The 18180-nt window shown below is 35.1% G+C and overlaps 1 protein-coding gene across 1 annotated transcript in view; it reads left to right on the top strand.

Annotated features, from left to right (window-relative positions):
* Positions 1–9798: 9798 nt before the first annotated feature.
* Positions 9799–18180, top strand: part of yap1 (Yes1 associated transcriptional regulator) — a 62629-nt gene continuing 54247 nt past the window's right edge. The window contains exons 1-2 of the mRNA XM_022664924.2: positions 9799–10523; positions 15299–15534. Coding sequence (XP_022520645.2) covers positions 10323–10523; positions 15299–15534 — 437 coding nt within the window. The 5' untranslated portion in view covers positions 9799–10322. The remainder of the gene's footprint in view (positions 10524–15298; positions 15535–18180) is intronic.

The raw sequence follows: 18180 nt of genomic DNA, 5'->3' as shown, positions 1-18180 counted from the left end.
TTTAGCTCTACAAGGGCCTGGTGTCCTCTTATGAGGCCATTACACTGCCACCTAGTGGTGGCCAAAGAGTTTAACATGTTACAGTTACGATTTTGTTCGGAAATGTAAATGAACAGTAAAAATACAGAAAATGTTTATGTTTTTTATTTTATGTCTTCTTTGTTGGGCTAAAAGGGGCACAATTGTTTTGCACTCAGGCAAAAATAATGCTGCTTTTTTCAGGCACAAAAGAAATGTTTTGCATATCATTACTAATTGTGACTTCATTGTGTTCTATTGAAATATAAAACTAAAGTCCTCATATGTGGACATCATTTTTCTCAGAAACTACATCATGTAAAAAGATGATTCTTTGTTTTTACACCAATTAGGTGCCAGTTGGCCCAAATAGCAAAGAGAAATCACCATGGACTGACCAGGATGTGTGCAGGTGTGATGGATCACAGTATAAACCAATAGGGTGTCGGAATGGTATATGTTTATACTTCTCTACATCCAATCACAATCAGATTCACTCTATCTGGATGGAGAGATTTATCTGGATAGGGGTTTTATTGAACGATGAGAAGCCCGAATGAAAACCAGCTGAAATGAAACAGGAGTAACGAGACTGTTTTTATTAAAATGTAAGGAGGAGAAAGTTCAGATAATTGTGTGAAAATGTAAAATAATTACTCCAGTAAAGTAGAGATAACCTGCGTTAATACTTAAGTTAAGGAGCCACCCTCAGGTCTTAGTGTTTGTACTGCATGTACAATGTTCTCAGTGTGTGTGTGTGTGTGTGTGTGTGTGTGCTGAGCGTGTGCAGGCTTGCTGCAGGAGGAGGAAGTGTGTGTAGAGGGAGATTCTGGAGGAGACGTGTCTGCACTCAGGAGTGATGAAACTCTTAAAACACACCTGCTCAACAGGTTTAGCTCACTGGATATGTGTGTGTGTGTGTGTGTGTGTGTGTGTGTGTGTGTGTGTGTGTGTGTGTGTGTGTTTTGACAGGAAGGCTTTTCTGGAGATTTCCTCCTGTGATGTAAAGAGCTGCAGGATTCAGCAGCTGCGTGTTCCAGCAGGTTCTCTCAGTCTGATAATCGCTCTTTATTTGTTCTCCTTCCAGCAGTTTTACAGAAAAAAAAAAGAAATCACTTAAAAATGATGAGTTTCTTTGATTTTACCAAATTAAAAACATCTGGAATATAATCAAGAGGAAGATGGATGATCACAAACCATCAAACCACCAAACTGAACTGCTTGAATTTTTACACCAGGAGTAAAGCAGCATAAAGTTATCCAAAAGCAGTGTGTAAGACTGGTGGAGGAGAACATGATCACAAGATGCATGAAAAAACTGTGATTAAAAACCAATCAGGGTTATTCCTATATTTTTATTTGGGATTTGGGAGAAATGTTGTCTGTAGTTTATAGAATAAAACAACAATGTTCATTTTACTCAAACATAAACCCATAAATAGCAAAATCAGAGAAACTGATTCAGAAACTGAAGAGCTGTCTTGTTTTTTACAGAGCTGTAAATAAAATAATCATATAAAAAGTACCAATATAGCTTGTACACGTATTTACAAAAGTATAAAATAAAAATGCACAAAGTTTGGACACAGCTTTTCATTCACAAGTTCCTGATGAGAGCCAGTTTCATCATAATGACTGCACTTATGGATACTTTCAAAGTTCTTGTACGTTTGTCATCTAAGCAAGAGGAACTATTTTGAAGAAATATATAAAATATATAAAACATATTCTGGTTTGTTTAACACGTTTTTGTTTACTAAGTAATTCCATTTACTAATTAATAAGTAATTAATTATATTTACTTAATTATTGTCCAACAAAAGTTAAAGTGAAATGTTAAAGTATCAACTCAAGCTTTGTGTAAAAGTACTACTTTCAAAACTACTTAAAGTATAAAAGTAAAAGTAATGTAAGGGGGGAAAAAGGAAAATTACTAAATAATTACATAGAGATTTTTTTTCATAGTTTGGTTGAAATTAGTACATTTTTGAATAATGAAAAATCACATGACATTGTGTTCAGTAGCTCCTCCATTTCCACTCACTGTTGTGTTTACATGGCTCTCCATGGAAACCTGCGCCAAAAGTATAATTATGGTGCATGGCAGTGGACAAATTGCTGTTTTATTAAACGGGAGGTGAGGAAACTAAAGTATAAAAGTAAAAGTAATGTAAAGGGGAAAAATGCTAAAAATGGAAAAATACTAAATAATTCCAATTGGGTTTTTTTTCATAGTTTGGATGATTTTTTTAAATGATGAAAAAACAGAATTTAAGTACAGGTTTGGTCAGATTAGACAATGAGTTTTGCCACAAGAGGGCGTAAAAGGGCTTTTCCTGCTCCCTATTAAAAAAGACTATAAGAGTAGTGTACCTCCTGGTGAAAGACGGATGACTGCTAGTGATCCCTCTATTAAACACTCAAAAAAAGACATTCTGCCCAGTTGAAAGTGGGTACTGTTTTCTACACCTTCATAAGATTTCATAAGAAACTGGAGAAAAAAAAGTGCTACAGGAAGACGTCTGGCTGACCCACATGGAAACAGCAGCTTTAGACTTTTGCTCAGATTAACATGATTAAGGACTGAGTCTCATTTTCAGCAGAGAAGAGAAGAATTAGAATTCGAGTTAATCTGACAGGTGGAAAAACTGCAGTAATAAAGTCATTAATAAAATGAATATAAAATAAAAAATAAAGATTGTCTGGATCATACAGCACTGCAGCTACTGGACTACTAAAAAAAATAAGGTAGTGTGTTAAAGAGGTAAAAGAGGGATGTAGATCAGGTCCTGCAGGGCTCTGGTGGAGTTTCTAGTTTACCTGCTTTTACACACCCTGATCAGATCAGCTCAGCTCAGCTCAGCTCAGTTAAAGGAAAGGCCTGAGGATGATTTTGGTGAGTCAGTGTGTTAGATCTCCCAGCATCCCCTGCCAGAGGGGGCAGACTTTTACATCCCAGAAATGGATCCAACAAAAAGGCCCTGGAGGTGCAAAATAGCGTTTATTCAAACATAAACATATAAATAATTAACCCTTGTGTGGTGTTCATATTTTTGTTACTCGTTTACTTTGTTACTTGTATTTAATTCAGCAAAATTAAGCATTTTTACATTAAAATGCTTTACACATGCTTGCTTCACCTAAATTGCAAGCAATATAAACAAACAGCTTACATGGTTAATATTTGCCCTTTACCTTTCTTATGTTACATTTCTTTTAAAAAGCGCTACTCTTTTTTTTATTAGTTTTTTAATAAAATGTAAAAGAAAATGAATTAAACTCAAGATATGAGTAGAACATTTGTTTAGTTTCAAATTTACAAATGAAGCAATGTTTATTAGCCCTTGGCCAAACATACTGTATGTAATATAAATGTGTGTGGGGGGGGTACAGTGTGTGTTTATCGTAAATGTGTTTTGATATATGTTTTTTTTCACAAAAAATGAGCCAATGCCAATGAGTTTGAGTTAGAAAAAATATATTTTTAGTATCATTTGATGAAAAATGAGAACGGGTCCCACAGACCCGAACACCACACAAGGGTTAAGTGATTATATATATATATATATATATATATATATATATATATATATATACCAACCTAACGTTTCCTGTAGCTGCAGATCAGACCTGCAGAACGGTCAGGAGGAGTTCTGGATCATTCCTCTTCACTAAACTGTTTCAGTTCAGCTATAATATTATGGGATATCTGGTGTGAATCGCTCTCTTGAGGTCATGATGCCGCAGCATCTCAGTTGGGTTCAGGAGGTCAGGACTCTCCAAAAGGTCCAGTATTTATTTTCTTCTGTTGAAGTTGTTTGGTTGTTGATTTACTTCTATGTTTTGGGTCGTTGTTCTGTTGCATCATCCATCCTCTGTTGAGCTTCAGTTGGAGGACAGATGGTTTTAAGTTTTGCTGCAAAATGTCTTGGTTAACTTGGGAATTCATTTTTCCGTTGATGACGACAATCTGTCCAGATCCTGAGGCAACAAAGCAAAGCAGCCCCAAACCAAAAAAAAGATGCACCCTCCACCATGTTTCAGAGTTGGGATGATGTTTTGATGATGGTGTGCTGTGCCTTTTTTTCTCCACACATCGCGTTGGGTGTTTTCCTTCCAAACAACTCAAACACCTTTGTTTTCATCTGTCCACAGTATATTTTGCCAGTAGTGCTGTAGTCTATCATCCAGGTGCTCTTTTTTTTTGCAAACTTCAAACGTGCAGCAATGTTTTATTTGGACAGCAGTGTCTTCCTCCGTGGTGTCCTCTTCTAAACTCCATTCTTGTTTAATGTTTTCCTTATTGTATTTATTGATTTGTCAACAAAAATGTTAGCATGTGCCAGAGATTTCTGTATTCAGTCTTAAGCTGACACTCTAGGATTCTTCCTCACCTCATTGATTCACCACATTCTGCACTGCTGTGCTCTTGCAGTCATCTTTACAGGACTTTACCACGCCTAGGGAGAGTAGCAGCAACAGTGCTGAACTTTCTCCATTTGTAGAGCGTCTTTCTTCCAGGACACGTGAACATCAAGACTTATAGAGACACTTTTAGAGCCTTAGACTGCTGGAACACTCGGCACCCCCATCATAACGTGTTTTTTTTTTTTTACTGCAAGTACTTTTAAAGTTCTTAAAATGTTTTGGATTGTCTGAGCTTTATTTCTTCTTAAAGTCATTTTTTTTCTTTATTTAGTTGAGTAGTTGTTGCTTCTCATAATCTGGATTCGAACATTACTCAAATATTCACTATTCACTGTATACCTGTAACTCTACCTCTTCACTACTTTACTTTAACTGATGCTCTCAAACAGTTTATTAAGAGACAAGAAATTCAAGTAATTAACTCTTGATGAGTTCAGCACAGCTGTTAACTGAAAGAACTGTATTCCAGGTGATTCTACCTCATAGAGCTAAGGTAATGCAGAGATGTGCAAAGTATACAAAAATGCAAAATACAAATTACTAAATAATTCCATATGTGATTCTTTATAGTTTGGATGACTTTAATATTAACGTACTATGCAGAACGTTGTTTTAAAATAATGAAAAAACACTGAATTTAAGGTGTGTCCAAATTTTTTGACTGGTATTGTACGTACAGTGAGTGCACTGTGTACCTATTTCCAAGATGTTGTGGAAGTTGTGAAGTCAAGACATCAATTTAGTGTCATGCTGACTACATGACGGCACCCCCTGCCCCACCCCCACCCCACCTTGGGGCAGCAGGATGGGTGGTCCCTGTCCCCGGGGCATGGCGGGGTCCTCAGAGCTCAATAATGATCCGAAAAACATATTCTAACATTAACGCCCACACAAAACACAATACAGTGATTAATAAACTCCCTTACTGACACTAAACTCACCATATACCATCACTGTCACTCAAAGCTCCCGGATGCTCCTCCTCAATCCAGCACCTCCAGTGGATGTGTTAAATTACATTATTATCAGCAGCAGCTCACCTGAGTTACCTGAGTTAACAAACCTGCTACTTACAAGATAAGAACTAAAATTAATATTAATTAAAAAAATAATAATATTAATAAAAAGTGCAGTTATCGCAAAAAACATCAATAACATTAAAATGATGAAACTGGCACTCATCAGGACCGCAGCAGAAAAGGAAGAGCAAGAGTTTCCACTGTTGCAGAGGATAAGTTCACCAGAGTTACCAGCCTCCCCTTGTGAAAAGAATTATACTTAAACTATGCTAAAATAGGTCTGTACTTAACCCTTGTGTGATGTTCATATATTTGCAAAATTAAGCAATTTTACATTAAAATGCTTTACACATGCTCGCTTCACCTAAATTGCAAGCAATATAAACAGCTTACATGGTTAATATTTGCCCTTCACCTTTCTTATGTTACATTTCTTTCAAAAAAGTGCTACTCTTTTTTTTATTAGTTTTTTAATAAAATGTAAAAGAAAATGAATTAAACTCAAGATATGAGTAGAAACTTTGTTTAGTTTCAAATTTACAAATGAAGCAATGTTTATTAGCCCTTGGCCAAACAGACTGTATGTAATGTAAATGTGTATGTTATATATAATGATATTTAATACAATTTAAGTATATTTGTGTGAAAAAGTTAATTAAAGTATACATTTAACATCACATTTGAAAAACAAAAGCAACATATCTCATTGCAAGAATTAGCTGATAAAGTTATTTTAATTACACACAACTAAAGCGAACTTTTTTTTTAAGCCTAGTTTTAAGACATAAAAGTTTAATCAGCACAGTTTTCATTTGTATGAGCAACAAAAAATATATGTTTTGCTAACAAATTTCTCTGAAGTATAGTTTTATTGCAGAAATAAAGGCTCCTATGGCACATTTAGTAAAAGTAGTATTATTATAAGAAGCAGTTTTCTAAAATAATACTAAGGTTTTTTTTTTTTTTTTGTATTAAGTACATCACCAGTACGAAATTAGCACAGCCAAATAAAGTATACTGAAATATACTTTATATATATATATATATACTTTAATTATCTGCATATAGTTCAAGTACACTATGATTATATTTAAATATACAGCTTTTTCACAAGGGTCCTAGATAAGGTCAAAGCTTATTTTAGTTACTACATGATTCTTTATGTGTTCCTTCATAGTCTGCATCACTTCACTATTCAGTTACTATGTAGGACTGAAATTTAAGTAAAATTCCAGGTCTCAGGAGGATATTAGTGTTTTACTGAGTGATTAACATCAATGAATGTTAATTTAAGGTTGAATGTTGAAATTATACGTCAGGATAATGTCTAATACTGTTTGTAACGTGCCTGAAGGATACATTTGAAACATTTTAAGTGCAGTCACCGCAAAGACCGTCCAAAAACGTTATGATGGAACTGGCACTCATCAGGACCGCCCCAGGAAAGGAAGAGTAAGAGTTCCCTCTGTTGCAGAGGATAAGTTATTATAGACTGGGGCAGGTCTGGTAGGTGTCAGGCCTCTAGTTATCCTGATCACTGTTTCAGCTCTTCAGTTTATAGAGAGTCTGAAGAGACGAAGAGAATAAAAGAACTGAAAGTATATAAAAGTAAAGTTTCTCTTGGATTCTTCACGCTCTACAGTTATACACCCTCTCTCCCGGCTCAGGGTTCAGGAAGACGGCCTGGCTCGCTCTTTACAAAACGATTTCTGAAAGCGGAGGGAAGGGGGATTAGCATCACAATCATGGGAACAGCATGGAGCACAGCGGAGGCAGAAAAACCATTTATTTCTTTATTTTTAAAGAGCGGCGGCTTTGAAGTGCAGAGCTCTGTTTATTTTGGGTGAATGAGAGCAAAGACCAGCCTGCATGCAGCACCAATTCACATAAAACTCTATAAAACTCAATAAAAATCAGAATAAAACTCTGATTTTCTGCTTTAACACAAGCTTTGTTCTGCAAATGTAAGACCATGTGACCCACCATCACTTATACATACAAATATACATACACGGTTTATGTTTTTAAAAGTTTTTTACGTTTTTTTTTTCATTCATTAAGGCTTTTCAAATAAAATAAACCTTAATAAGGCACTTTTTCACATATTGTAAATAGTTTGATTTCTACTAAAATTAAATTCCAGTCCTTCCAACAAAAATATACAAAAAATAAACAATATATCAACCATTTTATTCATTAAGTAAAATCAGTTATTTTCTTAACTGTTATAATTTATATTTCTTCATTTATGAAGACTTTTAAAATAAAACAAATTAAGGCAATTTTTTTCACATATTGTAAAGAGGTTGATTTCTATTAAAATTCAGTCTTATCAACAAAAATATCCAGAAAAATAGACAATATATCAGCTATTTCCCTTTGTTGAGTTTTTATTGTTAAAACATATATCTTTTTTAAATAAAATAAAGCACTAACTATGTTCTTTAAAATTATGTATATATATTTTTTTTTATTTAAAAATCTGTTTTTATTTATTTGTTTGTTTTTTTGCTTTAGATTTTTTGTAACATTTGAAGCACAAACTGCACCAGAAAATCAACATACTTTAATTAAAAGTAGGTTATTATATCATTAGAGTTAAAGCCACAAAATTATATTTTTCTCCCTTGATAATTTAGGGTTTTTAGAAGTATACAGGTATATGAATATTTACCCTTTTTTTATTTAAATATTTGATTTTTGGTAACATTTGAAGCACAAACTGCACCAGAAAATCACCACACTTTCATTATATCAGTGTAAAATACTATTTTTCTGTTATTCTGTTATTATTTAATGTTATTCTAGAGATTTTTTTAAGAGAGTTGAAGCAACAGGTAACAGGATAACAAAATACACTCCTGTTACATGGCTGGGTTTTGTTTAATCGCTATTTTAGTTTAAAATAAGTAAAGTAAAGTAAGTAAAATAGAATATTTAGATAATTAAACTGGATAAGTTTAATTTTAGCTGCAGTTATAAGAAATTATAAACAACAGCCTGTGGAGTCTTTAAACGCTCCAGTTTAGCCCCGCCCCCTTCTAACTCAGCGGTCACGTGAGAGTCAAAATCCATGAACTGAATCATTCGTTTGAACCGATTCACGAGTGTAAGGGAATGTTGATGTGTTTTATATATATATATATATATATATATAGAAAGACAAAAAAAGAAACTTATGACCCTTAACTCTCACAAAAATAAATAATGCATAAATTATTTAAATAATCAGCATGATTTAAAAAAAGGTGTTTTTAATAAAAGTATCCATAAAAAAACTAAAAAAAAACGGAACAATGAACATTGGAAAAAGTAAAAATCATTAAAAACAAAAAACAGATCAGGAGTCAGGAGGGACTTTTATATATATATTGTTAAGAAAAAATAAAAATAATGTATAAAATAATATTTAATAGTATTAAAAAAGTTCCCTTAGTTTAATAAAATGAGATCAACTGATTTATTAAAATTTAATTGAATCTAAAATGTTCTCCGTTGATTTAATAAATAACTTCCTCAATTCAATACATTATCTCCTTACTTTTACGGTATATAAAGCATTTATAAGTCAATTTAATAGTCCATTACCTTTATTTAACAGCTATTTGATTTTAGCCAACAATTTAATTTTAAACGTTTCATTTGTATTTGTGTGTTTAACCTTTTATATTTTATATATTCTTTTTTACACATTGTTTTTCATTTTAATCTTTAAGGTTTTTTATTTGAGATATATTTTATTTTATTGTTTTGTTATTTATAATATGCTTTAATATGCTTAAAATTGTATGAAAGTAATATTCCATGATGAAAAACGAACAATTTAATTTTTATTCTCTCTCTCTCTCTGAATCTACATCTCTGAGAAGTACATACAAAAAGCTTTTATTACTACTAAGTAGATAAAAAAGAGAATCCTATGTATAACAGAGTGTTACCAATAAACGCACATCACTGTAGTAAATCTGAGTATAAAATAATTTTACCTGATTTTTTTATCTGATTACTGAACATTATATCTCAAAAAACAGTGAAACTAATAGAACACGAATATTCCCCTAGAAGAGCAGTTACTGCAAATAAAAGTAAAAATACTTTTTCATCCCTCTATCCAATCGCTTATTTTTAATTGTATGGTGATAAAATGAAAAATTTTAATTTATTAGGCAGAAAGTTTTAAGTGGCAGCTGGAATAATATATTTTATTTGTTTTGGACGTTTGGTAGATTTGTAAATCCAAGCCGAATCGATTCTTTGAACCGGATCTTTTTGTGAAGAGTCGACTCCTGAAGTGACTCGGAGTTCCTGAAGTCCTGCCCAGAAAGTTGGGAGTAAAGTTTGGGAGAGCAGTGATTTAGTCTCACACTGAACCGAGTCCTGATGTCCGGAGCCGAGAGGAAGAGAGACTCCGGGCTTTTTACCACTTTCAGCCTGAATATTTACTATTTTAACGCTTTAATACAGTTTAATTCGCTGTTTTTATACTTTTAAAACTTTTTTAAACTGGATTTTAACGCAGTAACTGCTGGATAGAGAGATATGCGCGTGCCCGCGTCGCTCGGCGCGTCCTCGCGAGTCCGCAGCAGCAGCAGCAGCGAGTCCGAGTCTGCGGTTCTGAGTTCGGTTCTGTTTCAGTGTTTTTCTGGCTTTATCTCAGCAGAACTCGGGTAAACCCGGGCGGACCGGATCCGGAGGACCTTTATCTCGGTGTTTCCGCGCGTTTCTGGAGTTTACGGGCTGAATTTCCCCGAGTTTTTACACTTTTAGTAAACTTTTCCAGGCCTGCTCCCCCTCCCCTCCACTCCTCCACTCCCGCTGCTGGAGCTTTTTACAGCTGGTCCTAATCTTCTGGCAGTTATGGATCCGGGCCAGCACAACCCTCCCGCCGGGCACCAGATCGTGCACGTCCGCGGGGACTCGGAGACCGACCTGGAGGCGCTGTTTAACGCCGTGATGAACCCGAAGAACGCCGCCGTGCCCCCGTCCGTCCCCATGCGCATGAGGAAACTCCCAGACTCCTTCTTCAAACCTCCAGAGCCCAAATCCCACTCCAGACAGGTAAAAACACACTAAAACTAACTAGAAAACACTAAAAACTGCTTAAAAACACACTTATACACTGCTTAAACTGTTAAAATCGCACTCCAGACAGGTAAAGACACACTTAAACTAACTAGAAAACACTAAAAACTGCTTAAAAACACACTTACACACTGCTTAAACTGCTAAAATCCCACTTCAGACAGCTAAAACACACTACAACTAACTTTAAAACTGCCTAAACTGTTAAAATCCCACTCCAGACAGCTAAAAACATACTAAAACTAACCATAAAACTGCTTAAACTGTTCAAATCCCACTCCCGACAGGTAAAAACACACTAAAACTAACTATAAAACACTTAAAACCGTTTAAAAACACACGTATACACTGCTTAAACTGTTACAAAATTCCACTCAAGACAGGTAAAACACACTAAAACTAACTTTAAAACTGCTTAAACTGTTACAATCCCACTCCAGACAGGTAAAACACACTAAAACTAACTTTAAAACTGCTTAAACTGTTAAAATCCCAAGTGAAATAAAACAATTAAAACTGTTTAAAAACATACTTAAACACTTCTTAAACTGTTACAATCCTACTTCAGACAGGTTAAAACAGCCTGAAACTAACTATAAAACGCTTAAAACAGCTTAAAGCACACTTGTACACGGTTTAAAACTCTGCTAAACTGTTGGAAAATAACTATAAAACAGCCTAAAAACACTGTTTAAAATAGTTTACCACAGTTTCAACTGTTAAAATCCTACTCCAGACGGGTAAAAACTGCCTGAAACTAACTATAAAACACTTAAAACCACTTAGAAACACACTTTTACACTGCTTAAACTGCTAAAATCCCACTCCAGACTGGTAAAAACAATCTAATACTAAGTACAAAACACTTAAAAGAGATTAAAAACACTTTAAAATACTTTACCACAGTTTAGACTGTTAAGTCCACTCCAGGCAGGTAAAAACAGCATAAAACTAACTATAAACAGCTTAAAAACACTGTTTAAAATGTTTCACCACAGTTTAAACTGTTACAAACCCACTCCAGACTCCAATATAAACAGCCTAAAACTAAATATAAACTCATAAAACAGCTTAAAAACACAATTATACACTGTTTAAACTGTTAAAATCCTACTCCAGATAGATAAAAACATGCTTGAAGCATTATAAACACTTTATTTTAAGTTTGGAGTTTACAGCTACAGACAGTCTTTCTTTTTCTTATATAAGCTAAATGTGTTTTATACACACTCGGACTAAACCCATGCATATATTAATTGAGAGAGTGATATAATTTGGTTGTTTTAGTGTTTTTAAATGAGAACTGAATGAAGGAGGGAGGTGTAGAATAGCAGTATTAGATTTAGTGTTGTGTTGAGGAGTTTGGGAGTGTTTTCTGCGCATGCTCACCCCTCCTCCTCCTACTGGGCTGAGATTTATCCAGTTCAGCCTCCTCCTCCTCCTCCTCCTCCTCTTCTCAGCAGATCAGATCACTGCAGGAAACCCTGCGCCTCCATATCTCCACTCACTTCCTCTACAGATACACTAACAGAGCTCCAGTTCAGACTTACAGCAGAAAAACAGCTGATCTGATCTCGTAAGTCATATATATAAATTCAGCTCTGGAATAAAATGAAGAGATCACTTCAGTTTCTGAATCAGTTTCTCTGATTTTGCTATTTATAGGTTTATATTTGAGTAAAATGAACATTGTTGTTTTATTCTATAAACTACAGACAACATTTCTCCCAAATTCCAAATAAAAATATTCTCATTTAGAGCATTTATTTACAGAAAATGAGAAATGTCTGAAATAATAATAAAAAGATGCAGAGCTTTCAGACCTCAAATAATGCAAAGAAAACAAGTTCATATTCATAAAGTTTTAAGAGTTCAGAAATTAATATTTGGTGGAATAACCCTGGTTGGTTTTTAATCACAGTTTTTTTCATGCATCTTGGCATCATGTTCTCTCTCCTCCACCAGTCTTACACACTGCTTTTGGATAACTTTATGCTGCTTTACTCCTGGTGTAAAAATTCAAGCAGTTCAGTTTGGTGGTTTGATGGCTTGTGATCATCCATCTTCCTCTTGATTATATTCCAAAGAAACTCCTAATTTTTAAGTGTCCTCTTATTTATTTATTTATTTTGTCCCCGAGCTGTATATACTTGGGCTGTGTATTAACAAGAGCTTGGCGATACAATAAAAATCACAATATAGGGACTATGATTTAATATATTACAGCATATTGTGATACTGTAAGCGATTGCAAGTGTTTTAAAGCAAATTTTAGGAAAACTGTCATAATATTAAAATCACACCATATTTATAAAATTTTTACTTTTTATCCTACATTTACTATACATTTAGCACAGTTTAACACAGTTTAAAACACAGTTTAAAATACTTTAAAACTATTTACCTTACATTTACTATTTGTTTAGCAGTTTAACACAGTTAAACAGTTTTAAATAAACAGTTCAAAACACAGTTTAACAGTTTAAAACACCGTAACATAGTTTAAAACACTTTAAAATAAACTGTTTTACCCTACATTTACTATATATTTAGCACAGTTTAGCACAGTTTAAATCACATAATACAGTCTTAAACACTAACACAGTTAAAAATACTTTAAACGTAAGTTTTACCCTACATTTCCCTTACATTTTACACAGTTTACAACACTTTAAAATATACTGTTTTACCCTACATTTCCCATATGTTTAACACAGTTTTAACCCCATTAACACAGTTTAAAATACTTAAACATTTCTATCCTCCATTTACTATGAGTTTAACACAGTTTAAAACACTTTAAAATTAACAGATTTACATTTACATTTACGGTATTTAGCAGACGCCCTTATCCAGAGCGTTGAACAGTGTTCGACACAATTTAACAGTTTAAAACACAGTTTAACACAGTTTAAAACTCTTCACAATAGAAACAGTTTTACCCTACATATTCCATATATCACTGTTTAAAACACTTGAAAATTAACAGTTTTACCATATATTTACAATACGTTTAATACAGTTTAACAGTTTAAAACACTTTAAAATAAAGTTTTACCATCGTTAAAAGTTTTTCCCAAGTTTCAAACACTAACACAGTTTTAACCTACATTTACTATACGTTTAGCACAGTACACCGATTATTTTTATATTTTCTCTTAATTTGCACAGATAGATGTTGTGTAAGAGATTTTAACACAGCTGTATGGTGATTGGTGATTGCTTGTGATGATGTAATGATCTAGTATCTCTTCTGCTCGTCCTGATGTTCTGGAATAGCAGCGTGACTCAGGCTGTTCTGTGAGTCACTGAACTGATCACTCACTCCCTGTTGTGTCTTTCTCAGACCATCTTTAAATACAACTGAGTCCGTTAAGTAGTCAGGTGGGGCAGGACTGGAGTGGAGTTCTTGTTGTAATTTATTTAATACAACATACAGTGCAGTTTTTTTTTAAGTAGAGGTGGTCCGAGACACACATTATAAAAAGAATAAAACAAATAACATCACTTAAACACCTTTAGAAGTTGTGCTGAGACCACCGTCTCTTCTGAGAGGCATGCATTTGTGAATTCCGAAGTAGCAGCCATCTTTAGATGAGTGTTTTTAAAGTAGAGGGGGTCTGAGACACATTTTAAAGCAGAATAAAACAAATCTGATCAATCAAAACAATTCAGGAGGTGGTCTGAGACCACCTTCTCTTCTGATAGTTATAAATGTGAATGTTGAGGTTGCAGCCTTCTGTAAATCAGTGTTTTTAAAGTAGAGATGGTCTGAGACACACATTTAAAAGGGATTAAAGCAAATACCATCTCTCAAACCACTTCAGGAGGTGGTCTGAGACCGTGTTCTCTTCTAAGTGATATAAAATTGTGAATCTTGAGGTAGCACACATCTTTAGATAAGTGTTTTTAAAGTAGAGTGGCCTGAGATACTTTTAAACAGAAACAAATCCCATCACTTAAACCACTTCAGGAGGTGGTCTGAGACCAACGTCTCTCCTGATAGATATAAATGAGTGAATTTTAAGGCACACGTTTATAATCTATCCCATTATTCAAACCACTTCAAGAAGTGGTCTGAGAATACCTTCTCTTCTAAGAGAGATAAAATTGTGAATTTTGAAGTTGCAGCCTTCTGTAAATGAGTGTTTCTAAAGTAGAGTGGTCTGAGACACACATTTAAAGGAGATTAAAACAAATCCCATCACTCAAACCACTTTAGGAGGTGGTCTGAGACCTCCTTCTCTTCTAAGAGATATAAATATGTGTTTTTCGAGGTTGCAGCCATCTATAGATTAGTGTTTTTAAAGTAGAGGTGGTCGGAGACGCACATTAAAAAAATCTATCCCGTCATCAAACCACTTTAGGAGGTGTGCTGAGACCACCTTCTGTTCAGAGAAATATAAATATGTGAATTTCGAGGTTGAAGACTTCTGTAAATTAATGTTTTTAAAGTAGAGGTGGTCTGAGAGAGACATTTTAAAGCAGATTAAAACAAATCTGATCACTCAAACCACTTCAGGAGGTGGTCTGAGAACACCTTGTCTTCTGAGGGAGATAAAATTGTGAATTTTCTTAAAAAAAATTCTTAAAATTAGTGTTTTTAAAGTAGAGGTGGTCTGAGACACACATTTAAAACAGATTAAGACGCATACCATTTTCTCAAACCACTTCAGGAGTTGGTCTGAGACCACCTTCTTGTCTGGAAATATATATTTATGTATATAAATTGATGTATTGTGTTTCTCCAGGCCAGCACGGACGCGGGCACAGCGGGCACCCTCACTCCACAGCACGTCAGAGCGCACTCCTCGCCAGCCTCCCTGCAGCTGGGCGCCGTTTCACCCGGCACACTGACCGGCCTGCCGCAGCCGGGCACCTCCCCTCAGCACCTCCGCCAGCCGTCGTACGAGATTCCCGACGACGTGCCCCTACCCCCCGGCTGGGAGATGGCCAAGACCGCCTCCGGCCAGAGATACTTCCTAAAGTAAGTCTTTAAAAGATTCTTGTACTATAAAACGTGTGCCGGATCCTCGCGTGTGTGCGTGTGCCGGGTCCTTGGTGTGCGTGTGCCGGGTCCTTGGCGTCTGCGTGTGCCGGGCCCTTGGTATCTTACAGCACTTCATGCTTCCCTCTGCTGATAACAACTTTTATGGTGATTCAGATTTCATTTTCCAGCAGGATTTGGCACACTGCCCACACTGCCAAAAAGGGGTGGGCGATATGGCTCTAAAATAATATCACGATATTTCAGGGTATTTTTGCGATAACGATATACTTGGCGATATAGGAAAACAGAAAAATAATTAATTCATTTCAGGAATATAGTATAATAGTATAACAGCATAATCATAATGTGGCAAAATAAATAATATAGCATAAAATAATATAATGCAGCAAAAAATATTGCAGAATATTTAGTGCATGCATATAAACTGCAAACTAAAACAATTATACAATAAATACACCTAAAGCTTCACAGTAAATAATAGACTACTTTTAAGACAGAACAGCCCTGTTATCACGATATGGATTTTTAATATCATGATATTTCTTTTACGATATATTGTATACGATATAATATTGCCCACTCCTACTGCCAAAAGTACCAGTTGATCTTATATAATATTGTAATTTTCTGAAACGCAGATTTTTGGGTTTTTATTGGCTGTGAGCTTCATAATCATCAACAATAAAAGAAATAAACGCTTAAAATAGATCACTGTGTGTTTAATACATCTATATAATATAATAGAGTTACATTTTTAAGTGAATTACTGAAATAAAGTAACTTTTTAATGATATTCAAATTTTTTGAGATGCACTAGGATATGCACTCTGGTTTAAGAGTATATATACATGGTGTGTGTGTGTGTGTGTGTGTGTGTATGTGTTGAAATGGAATACACACACTGTTTAAATCAGAGCGTCTGCTTTAATCTCTGTAAACACAGAGCCTCGTTCCGATGGTCCGAGCTGGGCCGGTAGACGTGTGTGTGGATCATGTTTCAGACAGGAACAAAGGGCCAGTGTAAAGGGGGGGTGGGGGTGGGGAAGGGGGGGGGGTGTAGAGGCCTGCTAAACTCATCTGCCTGATTTCAGGCCTCAGACTCCAGAACCGGCCCAGCCTGCCGAAAAAAAAGAATTTTGTACAATTTTTTTTTTATTTCTAATCAAAAAGCAGTTGAGTAATAGATTCAATCTTTTTTTTAAAGAGGTCATATTGTGCAAAACTCACTTTTTGAATGCCCTTTTTTTTTTTTTTTTACGTTGGTCTCGACTGCCCCTATAAACACTTTAAACACTTCAAACACCAAAAATAAAAATCCATGTCGTTTTTATGCTCCTCCCTTACTCTGACATCACAATAAAGAGCCCTGCATAGAACCACCCTGACTCCATCTGGTTGAGAAACTCAGACAGTGCACAGCAGGATTAGCTTGCAGACTTCGTCTGAGGGAGGAATCTGCACCTCCTTTCTTTGGGAAGTCAGCAGATGAGGAATGAGGGATGTAAGAACTTTCAAAGAATGAGTTTGGTGCTTCAATCACAGTTAATCATGAACTAGCTTACACTAACGTTTGGTAAATGCTCAGTATAAACATAGGGAGTGGCCAGCAGCAGCTTATTTGCATAAAAGTGACAAAGCCCTTAAATGGCTCGTTCTGAAAGGGACTGAAACTGGTGAGAATGAGCTGCTGAGATCTTTATCTTTGAGAGTGATTTTGTGTAAAGAACTTTAAGAACATGTTTTGTATAAAACATGCAGACCTTTTTTAACTTGTGTAAAAAGAGGATTAATATGTCCTCTTAAAAGTTGTGCAATATAAAACATTTCAGCGTCATAATGTGCGCTGTGCAGTATCACGTATGGCTAATTAAACCAATGCAAAATTAGATTTGATACACAGAGTGCATTATTAATATCATGACTAGTTGCATCATTGAATTCTGTTGAAATGTGGTAAAAATCCCATATTATGTAATATTACTACAAAACATTACAATTACATTTTCTCCCAATATAATGCAACTCCAGTTTACACAACCTTCTGATAAGTGCAGATTTGGGCGTGTATCTACAGAACTGAGACTACAGTCCACTCCACTGCAGTTCTGTGTTAGCAGTGTTAGCTTAGCCTCTCCTCGGCTGAGACAGACGGACGGAAGGATGGACAAATTGACTCATGCAGATAGGAAGAGATTGATAAATGGACAGAGACTGACATGCAAATAGATGTTGGATAGATCGGTAAACATAAATGGAGATGGATGGATGGATGGATGCATGGATGGATGGACAGAGACAGACAAATGTAGATAGAGACACGTGGGCGGATGCGGATGGATGGATGGATGGCCAGACAGACACAGCGACAGACAGATGCATGGATAGATGGATACATGAATTTATGGATTGACAGAGATGGATTTATGGATGGATATACGGATAAATTTACAGATGTTTGGATGGATAAATACAGTCGATGGATAGATATATGGATAGATTTACGAATGATGGATGGATATAAGGATATATTTTCGTATGGATGGATAAATATAGTGGATGGATGGATAGATAATTGGGTGGATGGATAGATATACAGATAAATTTACGTGCGGATGGATGAAT

This window comes from Astyanax mexicanus, chromosome 9, assembly GCF_023375975.1.
Source record: "Astyanax mexicanus isolate ESR-SI-001 chromosome 9, AstMex3_surface, whole genome shotgun sequence".
NCBI classification, from domain to species: Eukaryota; Metazoa; Chordata; class Actinopteri; order Characiformes; family Acestrorhamphidae; genus Astyanax; species Astyanax mexicanus.
The sequence above is the reverse complement of the archived record's forward strand: the minus strand, read 5'-3'. Positions and strand labels throughout refer to the sequence as shown.